This window comes from Giraffa tippelskirchi, chromosome 2 (genome assembly GCF_054371585.1).
Source record: "Giraffa tippelskirchi isolate mGirTip1 chromosome 2, T2T-mGirTip1v1.2.pri, whole genome shotgun sequence".
NCBI lineage: Eukaryota > Metazoa > Chordata > Mammalia > Artiodactyla > Giraffidae > Giraffa > Giraffa tippelskirchi.
In genome coordinates, this window is record NC_137276.1 from 9,226,433 (window position 1) to 9,247,441 (window position 21,009).

The window sequence follows — 21,009 nt, forward strand, 5'->3', positions numbered from 1 at the left end:
GCATAGCCCAGAGGGTGGCCCAGGTGCTGTCAGCGCGCATGCTCCAACCTGGTGCTTCCCCCGCGCGCCAACCCCACCGCGGCCCAAGCTTTTGAACCGCTTAGCCAAATCCGGCCGGCGCACGCATGCGTGTCTGCGGTAGCCGGTCTCCAGACAATGGGGACAGCGGCCGCTGTCAGGTTTGCCGCGGGCCAAGCCGGAAGTTGCCCTGTTCCTTCACTTTCCCTCGGTCTGGCGCAAATTAAAGAGCTATAAAGAAAGGTTCCGGAGCCGGCCGGGTCCGTAGGTGGCCGAATGGAGACCGAGACTGTACACGGGCCACTGACCCGGCGCCCGATCCTGGCCTGTTCCTGGGATGCGGCGTGCGGAGCCTTGGCTCAGAGTCTCCATCTCACCCGGGATGGTCTCGCCGCCCGGGACGCCGACTGGGAGGAGCTGCTGGCGCCGCCCGCCGCGGGGTGCGCTGGGCCGGCGGGGACTGGGTTGTGCTCGGGGACACAGCCGCGCTCCTGGGGGAGCCGCGAGGGGAGGCGGGGACCCTGAGGGGAGAGGGTCTGCGCCCGAAATGCGGGAGCCGAGCGGGTGACGGGGCTGTGCGGGCGGCGAGGGCAAAAGGGCCGGGCCCGGGTGGCGGGAGGACAGAGGGGCGTCCGCGGGAAAGCTGAGGGGACTCGTGTGTGAATGTTGGGGACGAGGGGCAGGTGAGCGGGAGGCGGCGTTTCACACACACCCCCCTTGAGTCCATCTCGTCGGCTCCTGAGGCCCCTTGTCGTGATCAGAATCAGGCTCTTATCCTGAAGCAAAAACCTGTCGACCAAGGCATGCTTGCTGTCTCTTCAGTCGTGTCTTGACTCTTGGCCACCCGCGACCCTATGGACTGTAGCCTGCCAGGCTCCTCTGTTCGAGGGATTGCCCAGTTTAGAATACTGGAGTGGGTTGCCGTCTCCTCCACAGATCTTCCCCCACCCAGGGATCCAACCCGCGTCTCCCGTTATCTCCTGCATTTGCAAAGGATGCTTTACCCCTGAGCTAGCTGGGAAGCCCGTGGACTAAAATAGGCCTTAAAAAAATCCAAATGTGGAAGAATCTTCATCAATTTAATTTTGAAAATGGCACACTTTTCCCTTTTATTCTGCACCTGCCCCCAACCCCCCACTTCTGAACGGTTTTTGAATTCACAGTAGCCAACCAGTAGGTACATTTCATTAACTGGACAGGCAGTTTCCAGGAAGTCGCTTACAGTGTAGATAGAAGTCGAGGGGAAAATAGTGAAGAGCCCTCGAGTCTAAAGCATAATTTCCTCATGATTTCAGAATTGAGCATTTATTTGATCAGTGCTTTGCAGGGTGCTTGGACTCCAAATACAAATGTCAATTAATTGGATAACATGTCAACTCCTGTGGCCCATTAAGGGGATTAATGACTGTTCTGTTAATGACAGGGAAGTATAATACTGCATGTTGCCGTTCAGTTGCTCAGTTGTGTCCGACACTTTGCGACTCCATGGACTGCAGCAGGCCAGGCTTCCCTGTCCATCACCATCTACTGGAGCTTGCTCAAACTCATGTCCATTGAGTCAGTGATACCACCCAACCATCTCAGCTTTTGTCATCCCCTTCTCTCCTGCCTTCTATCTTTCCCATGATCAGGGTCTTTTTTAATGATGGTCTCTTCGCATCAGGTGGCCAAAGTATTGGAGCTCAGCTTCAGCATCAGTCCTTCCAATGAATATTCAGAGTTGTGTGTGTGTTAGTCACTCAGTCAATCGTGTCCAACTCTGTCACTTCATGGCCTGTAGACCACCAGGCTCCCCTGTCCATGGGATTTTCCAGGCAAGGATATTGGAGTGAGTTGCCATTCCCTTCTCCAGGGGATCTTGCCAACCCAAGGATGGAATCTAGGTATCCTGCATCACAGGCAGATTCTTGACCATCTGAGCCACCAGAGAAGCACTATAATACTACATAATAGTCTTCATTTTCTTTTCAGCCAGGATCTGGTGATTTTGAAAAGGAACCTGAACAGCCAAGATGAAAAACCCTGCTTCCTTCACCTGAGATGTGACCCTCATGGAGGTGAAGAAATCATTTCTATTGGCATTTTAAGTTCAGCAAGAAATATGGAAGTGTACTTAGGAGAGGAGTACTGTGGAACCAGTAGGGGAAAGAATGTTTGTAATGTTCTGGATAACAGGTTTGTGATTTATTCATGTGGAAGCGTTCTTCTGAAGTAGTGTTTTATTTTCTTGAGCTTTTGCAGTATTTGTTGATTCTTTGACATTGGTGCTAAACACTAGGAGAGAGAAGATAAAAGCATACCAGCAGACGTAGAAGTTTAGACCTTTGGGGATCTTAAAGACAGTCTAGAGCAGCTTAATTGTGTGTATGAATGTGGAAATGGAGAGCTAATGAAAGAGAGAGAAATCGGTAAAAGATCATAGCTAGTTTGGGGAAAAGTTTGATGAAAATGAAGTTCTGGTGAGTTTCTTATTTGTTTTCTTTAACTCATAAGGAATCTGTTTTCCAAAAATCACTTTGTCACTCAGCCTGGAACTTTGAACATTTTCTTGCAGGATGCTGTTACCAAATAGTGCATGAGCTCAAGACTCTTCCGTACTGGCAAGCTTAACCTATTATTGCTGCTGCTGCTAAGTCGCTTCAGTTGTGTCCACCTCTGTGCGACCCCATAGACGGAAACCCACTAGGCTCCCCCATCCCTGGGATTCTCCAGGCAAGAATACTGGAGTGGGTTGCCATTTCCTTCCCTTGTGGCTCAGCTGGTAAAGAATCTGCCTGCAATGTGGGAGACGTGGGTTTGATCCCTGTTTGGGAAGATCCCCTGCAGAAGGGAAAGGCTACCCACTCCAGTATTCTGGCCTGGAGAATTCCATGGACTGTATAGTCCATGAGGTTGCAAAGAGTTGAACCTGTTATTAGACTTTTTGATTTTTTTCCCCCAATTTCTTATGAAGATTCTGTTCTAATCTTTCTTTAATATGAATCAAAGTATGAGCTGTTTTATGTACTATGTGTATTGTGTATGACAGATATGTTGTTGAGCTTTAAAATATGCTCAGTGCTGCATGAGTATACATTGGAGATCTAATTTAATTTTCTCCTATAATTAGTAAGTGGCAGATGTTGTCTTCATACCTAGTGCTATTCAGTAGGAAGTCTCTACTGTTCATGCCTCACCAGGAAAACTGAATCTCAGGATTAAAATATTGTCCTGGAAACCTTTATTTTTAAATATAACTCTTCTTAGTGATAATGTATGAAATGTTTAATAAATCAGTTCTTTTCTATTTTTAGTGAACATGAAAAGATTACTTTATACAAAAAATATCTAAAGTTGGAGTCTTCCAGACATGCTTGTAAAATAAAGGTAAGTCATTCCTAAATTTTAACTAATTTAAAACTACAGTTGCTTTCCTAATATATAGATATATTTATTTCCAAAAATTGGTAATGCAGTTAGTCCATCGTGGCCCCTGGTTTTATTTCAAAAATACTTAGTAAGCATGTAAAAAGAAATTATTTTCTAAAGTATTATCAACATTCTTCTTTTAAAATTTGATCATTTATTTCCTATGGTCATGTCAATGTACTTTTGTTAGTATAGCAGTGTTTGACACAATTAGAGAAGTTTCAGACAAGGGCATCACAAAGTTAAAGGAGTTTAGACTGGCGTTGTCAGCATGAGAAATTTTATTAAGGTAAACTTAGAAAGCATCACTACGAACAAAGCTAATGGAGGTGATGGAATTCCAGTTGAGCTATTTCAAATCCTCAAAGATGATGCTGTGAAAGTGCTGCACTCAATATGCCAGCAAATCTGGAAAACTCAGCAGTGGCCACAGGACTGGAAAAGGTCAGTTTTCATTCCAATCCCAAAGAAAGGCAATGCCAAAAAATGCTCAAACTGCCGTACAATTACACTCATCTCATACGCTAGTAAAGTAATGCTCAAAATTCTCCAAGCAAGGCTTCAGCAATACGTGAACCGTGAACTTCCAGATGTTCAAGCTGGATTTAGAAAAGGCAGAGGAACCAGAGATCAAATTGCCAACATCCGCTGGGTCATCGAAAAAGCAAGAGAGTTCCAGAAAAACATGTATTTCTGCTTTATTGACTATGCCAAAGCCTTTGACTGTGTGGATCACAATAAACTGGACAATTCTGAAAGAGATGGGAATACCAGACCATCTGACCTGTCTCTTGAGAAACCTGTATGCAGGTCAGGAAGCAACAGTTAGAACTGGACATGGAACAACAGACTGGTTCCAAATAGGAAAAGGAGTATGTCAAGGCTGTATATTGTCACCCTGCTTATTTAACTTATATGCAGAGTACATCATGAGAAACGCCTAGCCGGAAGAAGCACAAGCTGGAATCAAGATTGCCGGGAGAAATGTCAATAACCTCGGATATGCAGATGACACCACCCTTATGGCAGAAAGTGAAGAGGAACTAAAGAGCCTCTTGATGAAAGTGAAAGAGGAGAGTGAAAAAGTTGGCTTAAAGCTCAACGTTCAGAAAACTAAGATCATGGCATCTGGTCCCATCACTTCATGGGAAATAGATGGGGAAAGAGTGGAAACAGTGTCAGACTTTATTTTTTGGGGCTTCAAAATCACTGCTGATGGTGACTGCAGCAATGACATTAAAAGATGCTTACTCCTTGGAAGGAAGGTTATGACCAACCTAGATAGCATATTTAAAAGCAGAGACATTACTTTGCCAACAAAGGTCCGTCTAGTCAAGGCTATCGTTTTTCCAGTGGTCATGTATGGATGTGAGAGTTGGACTATAAAGAAAGCTGACCGCCGAAGAATTGATGCTTTTGAACTGTGGTGTTGGAGAAGACTCTTGAGAGTCCCTTGGGCTGCAAGGAGATCCAACCAGTCCATCCTAAAGGAGATCAGTCCTGGGTGTTCATTGGAAGGACTGATGTTGAAGCTGAAACTCCAATACTTTGGCCACCTCATGCGAAGAGTTGAGTCATTGGAAAAGACCCTGATGCTGGGAAGGATTGGGGGCAGGAGGAGAAGGGGATGACAGAGGATGAGATGGTTGGATGGCATCACCGACTCAATGGACATGGGTTTGGGTAAACTCTGGGAGTTGGTGATGGACAGGGAGGCCTGGCGTGCTGCGATTCATGGGGTTGCAAAGAGTCGGACACGACTGAGTGACTGAACTGAACTAAAACTTTACTGATGTCATCAGATCTAGAGGAAAGGTATTGAGCTGGAAATCGTAAGCCCTGACTATTAAGTGAAGTCTCTTGCTGACCAAAAAATTAACCTTGGGCAAGTTTCTTCATCTTTTGAGACCTACTTTATGGGTAATAATAGGAAACTAAAGAAAATTCTTGAATTATTCTTATCTCTAAAATTCTGTGCTGATTATTACTTACAGAGGAGCATGGAACTGATTATCCCAAGATGTTGTTTAGGTGTATACACTAATGGCTTCTAAAGTCATTTTAATAAAGTGATGCATTCATCCAACACATATTAGAGTGCTTATACATACCGGCTGCTGTACTAGGCATTTAGGAAGTGGCAGTTATGAAATAAACTGGAATGTTGCTGATACTATAGTGGCAAGACAGGTAGATTAAGTGTGCAAAATAGGTACAACATTCACTGGTGAGAAAGGCTTGGGGGTTGAAAAGCATAATATGCATGTTGAAATGTGGGTGTATACATTTCATGAGGTAATTACTTGTTGATGACAGTCACATCTTTGGTGCCACACTCAGTTTTTAGATCATGGGTCTGTATTCACCTGTGTCTTTGTGTGATGTATGGGTTTGTTGTCTCTGAAGATGAATGGGGTTTGTAACTGTCCTATGGAATTACCAGGGAGAGCAGAAAGTTTCATTGAGGAAAATCCTTGGGTTTGTATGAAGGCCTTGTCTGGGCCAGTAGTACCTTCAATAGTTTATGAAAGTTAAATGATAGTTACTGATGCATATCTTTGAGCACTCACTCAGTGATATATACTGGACATTTTAACACACAATCCTTATAACAACCATGTGAACTGATTTTACCCCTGACTCAAGTTTGGCATCTGCCCAGGGTCACCCAGGCACAGCCCTCACTGAACTCAGGTCTGTCTGATTCTAAATCCTGTTTGCTTTCCGCTTTGCTACTTTGCAGTCCCACAACACACAGGAAACATCTTGGTTTAGAAGCATGTACAAGATGAGGCAGCATAAAGCACTGAATAGCTCCTGGGACAGAAGCCAGAAGAACTAGGCTCAAAGTTTGACCTTTATTTACTCTATTGACAAATTAGAAAATCACCATGAACTAGTTTTATATGTGTAAACTATTGAGATCTCTTAGGTTGCCTTAATATTCCCTATGGTTTTAATTCTAAAATACTGAGTTATATTTAGCACTTCACAAACATTTTGCATGGGACCCTGGACAGTCTTCTTTTGTGTTACATATAGCATGTTTCAGGATGGTAAGATCTCTGATTGATACAGTTTATCTTTAGTTCCTTAAACAAAACATTATTAAATAAAACATTATTCATATGTCATCTTTTACTTAAAAAGGACTTTTTACATTTTCCTTGTTCTTTTGAATCTTTTCTTGGCTTTGACTGTTCTAGAGACAACTTAAAAATGTACTTGAATTTAATTTTTAGATTCTCGAATGCTTCTTTCTTACTTCAGTATTAATAAGAAATGACCTTAAATAATGGTTGTTTTTATTACTATTAATTTTGCTGAACTTTTTTGTTTTAATAGCTGCTCTCCTTTGATGAAAAGAACTGTGTGTTCATCAGTAAAGTTGTGGTACACGTAAGGCCGATCTCGGCACATTCTTCAGCAGGCTCTCCTGCTCTAGGGTCAAGGATAAACCTGGAGAGAGTCCAAACCATCATGGGGTCCATGGGGTCAAAGTTATCTCCTGGAGCTCAGCAGTTGATGAATATGGTGAGATTCCAGCAGCAGGTGAGTAGGAATGGATTTCTTTACAGAAACCATTACAGTTCTTTAAATGATAACTTTTTATTGGGACATGTGATAACATAAATCTTTTCCATTTAACTATTATTATTGATGTGACTGTTATCTTTACTAACTTTTCTAAAAATAACATTCTGTAGCCTTATGCTCTTACAAATAAAATATTTCTATTACAGACTTCATAATTTTCTATGAATTCACTCATTTATTCATTTAGCAAGTATTTACTTAGCCCCTTCTTCGTGAATGATGCTCTGTTCTGGTTACTACAGAAGGTTCCAAGGTGAATTAGTCTACGGCCTGTCCCTAAGGGTCTCTGTGGTCTTATAGGGGACTGCATAGGTGGGGTTAGGCACGTGAATTTGGAGGGATGCAACTTGAGAGATAGAGAACAGTATGGATTAAATCTTCAGTGCTGGAAGGAGTATAATGTAGCTAGGAAATGGATAGAAGTTCATTTCTCTGGAGTGAAGAAGCGATAGGAGAAGCCCCAGGTAGACTAGGGCTGGATCATGGAGGATTTTGAATGCTGTTATGAAGCTTGTGGGCATTTTTTACATATGTTGTGATTAACTCTGATCCACTATTATGTGTAAGATGAGGAGTCAGTAGAAAGTGAGGCTACGGGAAGGAAAGCATCTGTTATTTCTCGTCCAGATGAGGGTTAAGGAGGGTCTAAACTTGAAGGAGGAACCTAGTGCTGGTTTGTGAGATGGTACAACAGTGGGACCATTGGGACTTGACAATAATTAGTGTGGGGTTTGGGGGAGAAAAATAGAATCAAACGTGAAACTAAAGTTTTGAAGATGGCGATGCCAATAATACTCAGGGAACGCAAGGGAGGGTGTTACTTCGAGGGAAAAAAGTAGTTTAATATGGGAGTATTGAGTTTTCGATGTCAATACTATGTTCCCTGGGGTGACGTTGTGAGCCTTCGGAAACACGGACAGGCGGGAGCAGCCCTAGTAGATGACAGGGAAGGTGATGAAGGGAGCGACCGGAGCCAGGAAGGAAGACCCTGGGCGAGCAGCTGTGTTTTCTCAGAGCACAGGGAGAGGGACGAGGAGCCAGAGAGCAGGAGCCACTGTTTAGAGTAGCAGAGATGTGATGTCAGGAAACCTGGATTCAACGCTGACAGTGTTAGTTCTATGTTGTTTAGCGTTGCTTCCTCTATTTAAGGATAAATTTCTTCATGTTAAATGGTAATTGTTTACAATCTAGCAATGCTGCTGAGATCATAGGATGAATGTGAAAGTTTAAATTAAATAATACAAATAAAAAAGTCATATAACTTCTGTGAGATTTGCCATCATTAATTTAGTAGGAGTATCACTGGAGGGACAGGCAGACACAGGAGAACAGGAGAGCTGGTGATGATCTTGGAAACCTCGGAAAGGAGAGCTTCAAAAGGAACAGAGTCCGTCCTCTTCGTTCTCTGGTACAGTGATCTCACCTGCATAGCTCAGGCCGTTCCTAACGGATGCTCCTGCTCCAGCGCTCCCTTTCCACAGAGCAACCAGAATGATCTCAGAGGGTCCATCAGACTCGACTTCCCCTGTGTAACGTCCCCGAACTGCTTCCCCTCACACCACAGTTAATCCAGATTCCTCACCCTGTCATCTCGTTCCCTTCTCTACACCATCTCCTGTCGCACCTCCTCAGATGCTCGTCTCTAGACATTCTGAGGTGTGTGTTCCCCAAATATCCACCTGTGCTCCCACCTCAGGACCTCTGCACTCTTTAACTGTCTCTTTGGCCGGAATCCCCTCTTCCCGATCTTAGCAAGTCTGCCCTTTTCTTGTTCTTTCAGCCTCATCTTAAATGTTCCATCTTGAGCGAGACCTTCGCCAACCACGCTGTTAGATTAGACTTTCCTGCACTATCTGTATCATATTTTCATCATGGCTTTCTTCATTATTTTTGTTGTTTTATATATACACACACATATATACAGGTATATATATTGCTCTGTTTATCTCATTAAAATATAAGCTTTGTGCAAACAGAAATTTGATCTGTCATATTTATGACTCTAATGTATATGTTCCTTGATTATCAACTCAGCTTCTTTTGCAGATCCTTAATGGGTCAGCTTGTATAGCGAGGAGATGGAAACCAGATTCTGAGGATTAGATAGTAAATGAGTCGTTGGAATGTGGAGGTAGCCAGGTTAAAGTGGGTTGTTTCAAGAAGGCTAGAGATAAGGAATCTGCCTGTATCAGAATCCCTTGGAATGCTTATAAAGACAGAACACTGGCCCTCACTTGTGACCTAAATCCTGAGCGTATGATCCAGGACTCAGCTATTTCTAACCAGCAACACGAGATGAGCCCTATGCATAGTGTATTTTAAGAACAAATGCTTAAGGGGAAAGATCTAGTGGACATAGAGATTAAAAATTTAAAAACAGAAGAAACTTTGTGTGTGTGAAAGATTTTGGAAACATTGAAGAGGGTTAATGAATTTTAAAAAAATCAGTTCATGACTGATATTTATGTTTTAAAAACTTGTCTTTGTAAAAGAAATGATGCCAAAGTTTCAGGTGTTTTTTTGGTCATGTCTTTAAGGGGTTTTTTTTGCTTGTTTATGTAATTCCCAAAACAATATGCTGTCTTCATCTTGAATTTATGTCAGTTCACAAGTGTGTTAGGTAAATCATAAGAGTGCTTGCCCAACTCTTATCTTACTGTCAAGCTTGGTGTGTGTCTTTGTAGCTTTGTCTCATCCAGAAATGCAAGTCCTCCAACCAGCAGTACATGTGTTGTAACCTGTTTCCCCTTATATGCATATGCTAAATCCTTACCTGTGGGGGCATTTGGGAAACACCCTGGGGAAGAAAGGAGATGATCCTGTGAAATCTTCTTTTAAACATGCTCATAAATATCCTATTTCTATGGAAAGACTATACTTACGGAATGATTCTCACGGGATATACCTGGTTCTCTGGGATTGCTTTTGTTTGCAAACTAATCCATGGACTGTCTTTCTGAGAAGTGTCACATAAGCTCTGCATCTGCTGAGTGTAGAGTGGGGGTGTTCTGTCATCAGAGACCCTCCTTCTGTGGAAGGGGTGTAACCACACACACTGTCGAGAGCCTCCCCACGTTCACTGGGGTGGGACCTGTCCTGAGGGGAGAGGAAGGCCCTGGGAGCAGCCTCCTGGCCTCTCCTTGCTTCACCTGTGCCTCCTGCTTCCTTGTTTCCTGAAAAGTTTTATTAAAGTGGTTTCTTATTTCCTTGTATTTGGAGTTCACATGTGCTGACTTTGATTTGTTTTTGCTTCAGCAGTTTAGAATCATTGAGTAAGAATTCTGTCTCATAGTGCCTGGCATATGCTTGTCATTTAAAGTTATCTGAGTGAAAGCTCTGGGCCATTTTCTCAAAGAAAATATATTCAGTTATTCCAAGATTTTTCACTATTTACCTTGTTCATCTTAAAAAATAAAGAGATTCTCTTTGTTCTTGTTTTTTCAAGGTGATTAAAAGGTTAAAGCAAATCCTTTAAGATGTTCAGAGGTAAATATTTAATTTTTCAGAATTCTGGGAGTATATATACAAATTTGTGTTTACTTTTCACTGTCTTATTTCCAGGGCCTGAAACAGTACCTAACACAGAGTAGATTTCTGGTAAATATTTGTTAAATGAATGAGTTCTGGGCTAATTTTATCCAAGGATCATTTTTTAGTATATCCAGAAAATATATGGCTTGAGTGTCTTCACCTGATCTTGAATAATACTTTTCTTAGTCTCTCTTACAAGGTATTGAACAGTATTAACTGTGAGATGATATCCATCCCCTAATAAGAATCTCTAGGACTTCCCTGGTGGTCCAGACTACAAGCTTCCACCTGCAGGGAGCATGGGTTTGAACCCTGGTTGTGGAATTAAGATCCCTTGTGTGGTAGAGTGCAAGAAAATAAATAAGCAAACAGGTAAGTTAATAAAAAAGAATTTCTAGTAGAGTTCTGGGTTTAAAATGTAGGGCAGAGCCATCTAATGTAACAGTTAGCTAGGCTGGAGGTAGTTTTGCTTTTCTCTTGTGGAAAAATTGAGGAACATAGCAAGAACATGCCTCTCTAGAAGAAACTGTAACCTAACAAATGTGAGCCAGACTTTTCAGGAAGTAATATAGCCTAGCTGGTTGAGTTGAGGCCAGAAAACATAATCATTACCCTATAAATTATTACGGCAGACATGGCCCAAAAGTAGCTCATTTTAATCATTGAAAATGTCACAGAAGTATTCAAACTTTAAGTATATAAGTAGAACATTAAACTTTAAGCAAGCAACTATCTAGTATATCTTCCAGTGAAAACAAATTGCATATCCTCAATAAAGGACAGAAATGGTATGGACCTAACAGAAGCAGAAGATATTAAGAAGAGGTGGCAAGAATACACAGAAGAACTGTACAAAAAAGATCTTCACGACCCAGATAATCACGATGATGTGATCACTCACCTAGAGCCAGACTTCCTGGAATGTGAAGTCAAGTGGGCCTTAGAAAGCATCACTACGAACAAAGCTAGTGGAGGTGATGGAATTCCAGTTGAGCTATTTCAAATCCTCAAAGATGAAGCTGTGAAAAAGTGCTGCACTCGATATGCCAGCAAATATGGAAAACTCAGCAGTGGCCACAGGACTGGAAAAGGTCAGTTTTCATCCCAATCCCGAAGAAAGGCAATGCCAAAGAATGCTCAAGCTACTGCACAATTGCACTCATCTCACATGCTAGTAAAGTAATGCTCAAAATTCTCCAAGCCAGGCTTCAGCAATACGTAAACTGTGAACTTGCAGATGTTCAAGCTGGATTTAGAAAAGGCAGAGGAACCAGAGATCAAATTGCCAACATCTGCTGGATCATCGAAAAAACAAGAGAGTTCCAGAAAAACATCTATTTCTGCTTTATTGACTATGCCAAAGCCTTTGACTGTGTGGATCACAATAAACTGTGGAAAATTCTTAAGGAGATGGGAATATCAGATCACCTGACCTGTCTCTTGAGAAACCTGTATGCAGGTCAGGAAGCAACAGTTAGAACTGGACGTGGAACAACAGACTGGTTCCAAATAGGAAAAGGAGTATGTCAAGGCTGTATATTGTCACCCTGCTTATTTAACTTATATGCAGAGTACATCATGAGAAACGCCTGGCCGGAAGAAGCACAAGCTGGAATCAAGATTGCCGGGAGAAATGTCAATAACCTCGGATATGCAGATGACACCACCCTTATGGCAGAAAGTGAAGAGGAACTAAAAAGCCTCTTGATGAAAGTGAAAGAGGAGAATGGAAAAGTTGGCTTAAAGCTCAACGTTCAGAAAACTAAGATCATGGCATCTGGTCTCATCGCTTCATGGGAAATAGATGGGGAAAGAGTGGAAACAGTGTCAGACTTTATTTTTTGGGGCTTCAAAATCACTGCTGATGGTGACTGCAGCAATGACATTAAAAGATGCTTACTCCTTGGAAAGAAAGTTATGACCAACCTAGACAGCATATTAAAAAGCAGAGACATTACTTTGCCAACAAAGGTCTGTCTAGTCAAGGCGATGGTTTTTCCAGTAGTCATGTATGGATGTGAGAGTTGGACTGTGAAGAAAGCTGAGCGCCAAAGAATTGATGCTCTTGAACTGTGGTGTTGGAGAAGACTCTTGAGAGTCCCTTGGACTGCAAGGAGATCCAACCAGTCCATCCTAAAGGAGATCAGTCCTGGTTGTTCATTGGAAGGAGTGATGTTGAAGCTGAAACTCCAATACTTTGGCCACCTCATGCAAAGAGTTGAGTCATTGGAAAAGACCCTGATGCTGGGATGGATTGGGGGCAGGAGGAGAAGGGGACGACAGAGGATGAGATGGCTGGATGGCATCACCAACTCAATGGACATGAGTTTGGGTAAACTCTGGGAGTTGGTGATGGACAGGGAGGCCTGGCATGCTGCAATTCATGGGGTCGCAAAGAGTCGGACATGACTGAGCGACTGAACTGAGCTGAACTGAGGGTGGCCTACATATGTGACAGTGGGCAGCTGATTCTTAATTCTAGGAAAATTATCAATTATTTTGACTCATTAGAAAATACCACAGACTAAAGAGGCCTTTGTAGTGGAAACATTAAAATATGCCTGTGCAATTTTACTAAGTATGCTTGTATTTATTTGAAGATTTTCCTCAGCAAAACTACACTGACATGACTAGAAGTCCTGACTCTGGAGTTAGGTGTCCGGGGTTCCAGTCCTACGTCTGCCACAGACTAGCTGTGTTCCCTTGGCCAGGTTAGCTTTAGTCTTTTCTCCTCAACTCAGTATTACGACAGTGGCTGTAGCTGCTCCATGTGAATGTTCTGAGGCTCAGATGGAAGAAGGCACCTCGCCTGACTCTAGGTCACTCCAGAGTTAGCTGTCATTGTCATGAATGTGCCTGCTGTTTCCTTATCTGCCTTCCTTAGAATTGTGTCGCCGTCGGAGAGCAGCTCTGGTCGATTCTGGGGAACACGGGACACAAGCACGCGATGGGACTGCAGCCCTCGTCCACCCCGGGAGCCTCCGACAGGTCATCCTCCACGCCTTTTCCTTTCAGAACTGGGTTGACCTCTGGAAACGCGACTGAGGACTCGGAAGCTAACACTGAGAAAAGTACGCAGCCAGCTGGTGGAGGACGTACGAGCAGCCTCCAAGAGTGTAAAATTGTGCCACAAAGCCGTTCTCTTCTTGAGAATGATCTGAAGAATGCAGTATCTTCTTTCTTATCAAAGAAAGCAAGTGACAGCTCACACATCCCTAACTCCGAGCTGCTGCCTTTTCTGCAGAATCTGTGTGGTCAGGTGAGCCATCTCCGGGTGGGCCCCGGCTCCAAGTGGCAGGACAGCATCACCGAGCCCGGCGGAGGTGCTAGGGGAGCCACATAAGTGTTGAGACCAGTGTGGTCGAGATGGGGTGTTGGGGAGGCAGAGGAGGCAGGGGGAGGAAAGACATTTGTTTCAGTAGCTTCTGCCTGAAATTGTTTCCGGAGAGACTGTAGGAGCTTTGATATTTCACCATTGACACAGAAAGAAATAGAGGAAAGAAAGATTCTGCGGAGTAGAATGTGTTGCTTTGAAAGAAGTGTGTAAACTGAAGGTGCCGAGCACTTCTCAGGCATTTGGTGGGAGGAGTATAAGCAGCAGACAAGGGTTGGAGTAGAGAGTTACCTGTATGAATGGAGAGGAGCTGTGGTAGCCATGATGTGTACACTGTTTGCCTGATTGTATGAAGTGAACTATTGCAATGGATTTTCTTTGTAGATCCTATGTGACCTGGGCTGATTTTGGAATCATCCAAACATTTGTCAGCTTGTAATTGTTAATAGTGTACAGGCCCTTATCCTCTGATCTCATAATTCCAATTTTTTCCACTCCTGCTTTGATTGAGGGGTAGTTAAGTGTTTAATATGTGCAGGAGACGCAAGAGACACAGGTTCCATCCCTGAGTCGGGAAGATCCCCTGGACTAGGAAATGGCAACCCACTCCACTCTTCTTGCCTGGAAAATTACATGGACAGAGGAGCCTGCCAGGCTACAGTCCATGAGGCTGCAAAGAGTTGGATGCGATTGAGCATACACACACCATCCTTTAGATAGATGGAATGTTTCCAAATATTGCACTAGGTGGGAATTCAGGACTTCAACCATGGTTCTGACTTAACCATTTTGCCTTATTATTTCAGTCTTTTGATTTAGGCTTTTTTTACATCTCAAATGAGGTCGTTGTATTGGTTGAAATTTTCTTAATGTATTTAATAGCATTGAAATTTGAGGAGTTTAGTAAGTTATTGAAACAAATGGTGGTTCTTACTTGGGAAGAACAAGGAAAGGTAACAGTGTTTTTTAATTGTTGATAGTCTTCATCAGTGTTAACTTGTGAAATGGCAAAACAAACAAATACTAAAACGCAAAGATAAAAAAACCTAAACATTTAAAAGCTGCACTTTCTTGATAGCTCAGTTGGTGAAGAATCTGCCTGCAATGCAGGAGACCCTGGTTCAATTCCTGGGTTGGGAAGATCCACTGGAGAAGGGATAGGCTACTCACTCCAGTATTCTGGCCTGGAGAATTCCATGGACTGTATAGTCCATAGGGTTGCAAAGAGTCAGACACGACTGAGCAACTTCCACTTCCACTTTTCTGATTCCAGCTGAACTGGAATGTCTCCAGTTCTCTCAGATCCTCCGTATTAACAATAAAAATCTCTCAATATAATACAGTAAACACACAAAGACTATAAAAGGTGGAGAGAAGTCAGATTGCCTAGAGCCTCTGAAGCTTTAGTGTTTCTTAGTTCCTGCTTATCAGAGTTTCTTTCATCATAGGGGGATATGGGATTTTGTCAAGTATTTTTCCTATGGCCATTTATACGATCATGAATTTTCTTCAGTAATCTCTTCATATGGTAAATTACATTAGTTTCAAAAACTGAACCTGCCTAGCATACCTAGAATAGATCCCACTTGACTGTGGGGTCTAATTCTTTTTTATACAATCCTAGAGCTGATTTGCTAATATTTTGTCAAGCATTCTTACATCGAATTCATTGGAGATACTAGTCTGTATTTATCTTTTACTGTCTTTGTCTGGTTTTACATTATGAGAGTAATACTTGTCTCATAAAATGAGTTCTACTTTTTTTTGAGTTCTACATTTTAGAAGAGATTGTGTAAAATTGATGTGATTTTTTTTTTTTGTACAATGTTTGATATTGATAGAAGTCTCCAATGAAACCAGTTGGGCCTGGATATTTCTTTCCTGGTAACTGTTAAATTACAAATTCAGTTTCTAACACAATAGTGTTGTCAATTGTTCCTGTTGATATGAAGGTTTAATGCAATACATACTAAAATTATACCACAATATTTTGTAGCTATAAATAGGATTATTTTTAAATTTCTATGAAAAGCAAAAGAGGAAGAATAGCTAAGACAACCTTGAGAAAGAAGAATGAAGTGAGCGGAATCCCTCTTCCAGTGTTGAGTCTTCTACAGCGAGGGTATCAAGACAGGGCAGTGATGGCAGAGAGGCAGACACAGGGGTCAGTGGAGCCCAATAGAGGGCTCAGGGATAGACCCCCACAGATGTGCTCAGCTGAGTGTTGACAGAGGTGCAACAGCAGTTCAGTAAAGGAAGAAGAGTCTCTTTAACTCATGGTGCTGGAGCAGATGGATATCCAAAGAGCATAAAGTGAACTATGACCCAAACCTCGTACCTTATACAAAACTTCACTCAAAATGAATCAGAGACATAAATGTAAAACATGAAGCTATGAAAGTTTTCTAACAACCCATAGGAGACATTCTTTGGGAACCTATACAAGACTTCTTAGATAAGACACCAAAAATGTTTGACTTCCATGAAAATGTTAAAGCTGTTGCTCTGTGAAAGACTCTTTTAGGAGGAATAAAATGCAAATTCCAGAATGGGAAAAAAATATTGAAGATTACAAATCCAGATTGCAAATCCAACAGATGACTTACATCTAAAATATAGAAAGAGCCCTAAAAATTCAAAATTTAAAAAAAAAAATCCAATTAGAAAATGGGCGAAAGCATAGACATTTTACCAGATAAGACATACAAAGCAAATAAGCACATGAAAAGATGTGTCAATAGTATCAATTGGGTCTTGATATTATATCATAGTTAGGTAAGAAGTAAAGACCAGGACCATTGGGTGAAGGTACTGGGCAAATACAGTATCTTTACAACTTCCTACGAATCTATAGTTATTTGAAAATAAAGAGAACAATAAAAAGCTCCTCATATATTCTAGAGTGTTGTTGTTCAGTCGCTCAGTTGTGTCTGACTCTTTGTGACCCCATGGTCTGCAACACGCCAGGCTTCCCTGTCCTTCACCATCTCCCAGAGTTCGCTCAAACTCATGTCTATTGAGTCAGTGATGCCATCCAACCATCTCATCCTCTGTCGTCCCCCTCTCCTCCTGCCGTCAATCTTCCCCAGCATCAGGGTCTTTTCCAATGAGTCGGCTCTTCGCATCAGGTGGCCAAAGTATTGGAGCTTCAGCATCAGTCCTTCCAATGAATATTCAGGGTTGATTTCCTTTAGGTTTGACTGGTTTGATCTCCTTGCTGTCCAAGGGACTCTCAAGAGTGTTCTCCAGCACCACAGTTCGAAAGCATCAATTCTTTGGCGCTCAGCCTTCTTTATGGTCCAACTCTCTCATCCATGCATGACTACTAGAAACCACTACATTCTAGAGTAAGGTTCTAAAACTTTTTGGTGTTTACCCTCTTAAAAATAATTGAGCACTCCAAAGAACTTTTTTTTTTTTAATTAGCTTATTTATCTATTTTTTAACTTTACAATATTGTATTTGTTTTGCCATACATTGACATGACTCTGCCATGGGTGTACATGTTTTCCCCTTCCAGAACCCCCCTCCCACATCCCTCCCCATCCCATCCCTCTGGGTCATCCCGGTGTACCAGCCCCGAGCACCCTGTATCATGCATCGAACCTGGACTGGCGATTCGTTTCACATATGATAACTTACATGCTTCAGTGCCATTCTCTCATATCCTCCCGCCCTCGCCCTCTCCCATAGAGTCCATAATACTGTTCTATTTATCTGTGTCTCTTTTGATGTCTCGCATACAGGGTTATCTTTACCGAACTTTAAAGAACTTTTATTTATGTAGACTATATAAAAATATTTGTTAGTTTAGAAATAACAATAAACCCATTACATAGTAACAAATATCGTTTTGAAAAAATACCATATTTTCTTTTTTAAAAGTTTTGTGAGAATGGTATTGTTTCACATGTATGTAAAACTGTATTGACTTTGGGTTGTAGTTTCATATATGTTGCCTTATAGCATGTATAACTCAATATAGCTAGTAAGACCACAGTAGAAATACTGAGAACAAACTGAGTTACTTCTGAGAAAAACATTTATCTATACCCTAAACCTACTGCCTTAAAGAATTCTAGGAAACAGAATACACAACTATGTGGCTATTAGTTATCAGAGTAATGACATTATACATGGTGTGGCCTCTGGATAATTCATTGTACATTTATTATACAATTCATGTTCAGATAACTTATTAGTGTTATTATAAAAATACTTTTGATCTCATGGAATGCCTGGAAAAATATGAGGAGATCCTAGGGTTTTGTGGACCACACTCTGAAATTCACTATCCTTGTCCTTCCAATGCTTTAGAAGGTTGTTTGGATGAAGAAAAGAGAAAACTGTTAAAATGGTAGGGTTGCTTGGGGAAGAACTTGGAAGACATACAAAGACCTTAAAGAAAAAGCAAGATTGCTTTTGATCTGGAGCGCAAAACATAAAAGAAAGACCCTTTGTATCTAAAGACTTGTTTTTGAGGGTAGAAATTTTGTCATCTTCATTTTTATATTCTTATTTCAATTTATGCTTAAATATTTAAAGAACTGAAGCAATAGTAATGCTTTGAGCATTTGAGATTGTATGTGTCTAGAATCTGGAAACATGTTGGAAAGCAATGTGTATTTGCTACTTTATTGTAGTGTATTTTGGTTGTTTTTGTTATAATCCTAGGGAAAATTGTCATAATATTTTTTAAAATTTATTTTTAGAATAGAAGAGCAACCTGTTTGTTCCTACTTGGAAAAAATTCTTTCTAAAAATATGGAACTGATGGAAAAGAAACTTACAGACTACATTGATCAGCGAATATATAAACTCCAGGAGCACATAGATAATAAGATTGCTTTGTTAATGGACTTGCTGCAACGTCCCAACTCCCCACCCTCTGGGATGCCTCTGAGACATTATGACTCTGGAGAAGGACTTTCAAATGGAGAAAGATAAGCACTCAACATGTACAAAGTACTACAGATATTTATTACATATTTATTACAAAGCCAAACACCAGGAGTTAAAGCAACTATTTAATGTCATTTGAAATATTACCACTTACTTACGTGAAGTGACCTCAGCATTCATTTTCCTGCACATGTTGTAAATCCAGTACTGTACACTAAGTTAACATGGTGGGATCTTCAGTTATTTTTGTTTGTAATATTTTTCACTCTTACTGAAATTTATGTATACTTCTGGATTAAATGTTTAAGATTTTAAGGATTTCTAAAGCAGTTCATTAGTTGTATTGTATATGTGTTTTGTTGAAGTACTTTTTTTTATACAAAGACTTTTTACAGTCAGGAGTCTGAAAAAGAATGCTTAGAGTATTTGATAATTTTTCTTTTTCTGATTGATTGTTTTTGAAAAATTGGATCCTTAAGACTTGGAAACTTTCATTCAAATCACTAATTTACTTTTGTATTATTTATCTCAGGTAATGAGGAAAATACAGTGTTTGGCATGTGTGAAAGTAGTTTGCTAATGCTATGCTAAGTCGCTTCAGTCGTGTCCGACTCTGTGCGACCCCATGGACAGCAGCCCACCAGGCTCCTCTGTCCACGGGGTTCTCCAGGCAAGAATACTGGAGTGGGGTGCCATTTCCCTCTCCAAAAGTAGTTTACACTGAGGTTAATATTACTGGTTTCAGTACAGTGTCATAGTAGAGAGGGAAGTACAAATCAGAGCTAGCCTATTCCTTGTTAGGAATGTTATTTTAGATCTAGTGTTTGATGCAAAATGAGAGAAGTCGTTTTATTTTATCTCAGTCAATCCAAAAGATACAAGGAACTGTTTTCCTTTATGGACTGGTACAGGTTCCTCTTTCCAGAACCCTTTTCTGTATATTTAAAGCATGAAATTCTGAGGATCTGCACTGAGGGGTTGAGGCACATGAATCAAGGAGATTTCAATTCTCTCAGGCAGACTTAATTTTTAGAAATTATAACTATCATATGTGTGTTGAAGGGTAATGATTCACATTGAAAAAATAAATGTATCCACTCTGGAAACTACTTGTCTAAGTAAACAGAAATTTTTTTATTTTCACTCTCTTTTTTAATTGGAGGATAACTGCTTTTACAGTGTTGTGTTGGTTTCTGCCGTACAACGCCATGAGTGTATATGTATCCCCTTCCTTTTGAGCCTACCTCCCTCAACTATCTTTTCTTAAAACGCTTTATGAAAGGGGGTGTTTTGCAATCGACATTGTGGTCAGTTCTTTCAAATGAGGGCTAATTTACATACTCTTGTTCATTTGTATCACACTACAAAGGTGACACAGTATATGGGACATACTCTCACTACAGCCACTCGAGAATTTGCATATTTTTCTATTCTTTTCTAATTGATGGGACAACATACTTAGCTGTAAGATAGCATTTCCATTGTTGTTCGGGAGAAATGCCTCTCCCTCCAAGCTGAACCCTTTAGTTCAGTTTTACCCACTTCTGGTAGTTGTAGGCACAGCTACTGAAGCCTGCATGACCTAAGCCTGTGCTCTGCAGTAAGAGAAGCCACCACAATGAGAAACCCGCTCGCTGCAACTAGAGAAGAGCCCATGTAGCAACTAAGACCCAGCAAAGCCAAAGATAATTAAAATTATTTTTAAAAATGCCTCCTTCCAGATATGTGATTCATATTAGAAGTCTCACCTTGATTACACCTGAAACAGAAATATGGTCATATCAAAAAGATATATAAAGGTTCAACACTGAAAAGAGCTGATATCAAATATTCTTCAACTGAATTTTCCACCTTGTAGATACCAAAATCTCTCTCTTAAAAAAAAGTGGGGAAGCTGGGCCTGGAATCCAGGACTCCTTCCCTTCTCCCTGTTTCCATCCCCTGCTCCCGGTGCCCATGTAGATTCTGGTGTAGAACCTTATTATTTTGAATTGCTCTCCTTTGACATTTGAAATCTACGGCTATTGAAAGGTGAAGTGACTCATCTCTCAAGGGAAAGCAAATACAGCATCTTCCTTGTTGTCCCTTCCTGCCCTCACATCGCTACTTCCTCCTTAAAGGCAGTCCCATGCCCTGCATTGGACAGCAGCCCAGGGTTTCAGTTTTCTACCATTCTGACATTTTCTCTGTAAGTGTTCTTGGAGAACATATGTCCATGA

At 41.2% G+C, this 21,009-nt stretch overlaps 1 protein-coding gene across 12 annotated transcripts in view; it reads left to right on the top strand.

The window, feature by feature from the left end:
* LOC145539406 (ATPase PAAT-like) overlaps window positions 1-19,899 on the top strand; it is a 28,393-nt gene extending 8,494 nt beyond the window's left edge. The window contains exons 1-8 of one of the 12 annotated variants that reach the window (XR_014077772.1): window positions 136-458; window positions 1,990-2,193; window positions 3,312-3,384; window positions 6,772-6,978; window positions 13,439-13,625; window positions 13,799-13,897; window positions 17,083-17,235; window positions 18,601-19,899. Coding sequence is in view for 11 of the 12 variants with exons in the window: in XM_081573433.1 (XP_081429559.1) it covers window positions 295-458; window positions 1,990-2,193; window positions 3,312-3,384; window positions 6,772-6,978; window positions 13,439-13,888; window positions 13,921-13,925; window positions 18,601-18,835 (1,338 nt within the window). In the remaining variant the exon portion in view is untranslated. Of the gene's footprint in view, window positions 1-135; window positions 459-537; window positions 583-1,798; window positions 1,902-1,989; window positions 2,194-3,311; window positions 3,385-6,771; window positions 6,979-13,438; window positions 13,898-13,920; window positions 13,926-17,082; window positions 17,236-18,600 lie in introns of those variants that run through there. The other 11 variants (XM_081573433.1, XM_081573441.1, XM_081573442.1 and 8 more) reach the window with 11 other exon arrangements.
* Window positions 19,900-21,009: the final 1,110 nt, after the last annotated feature.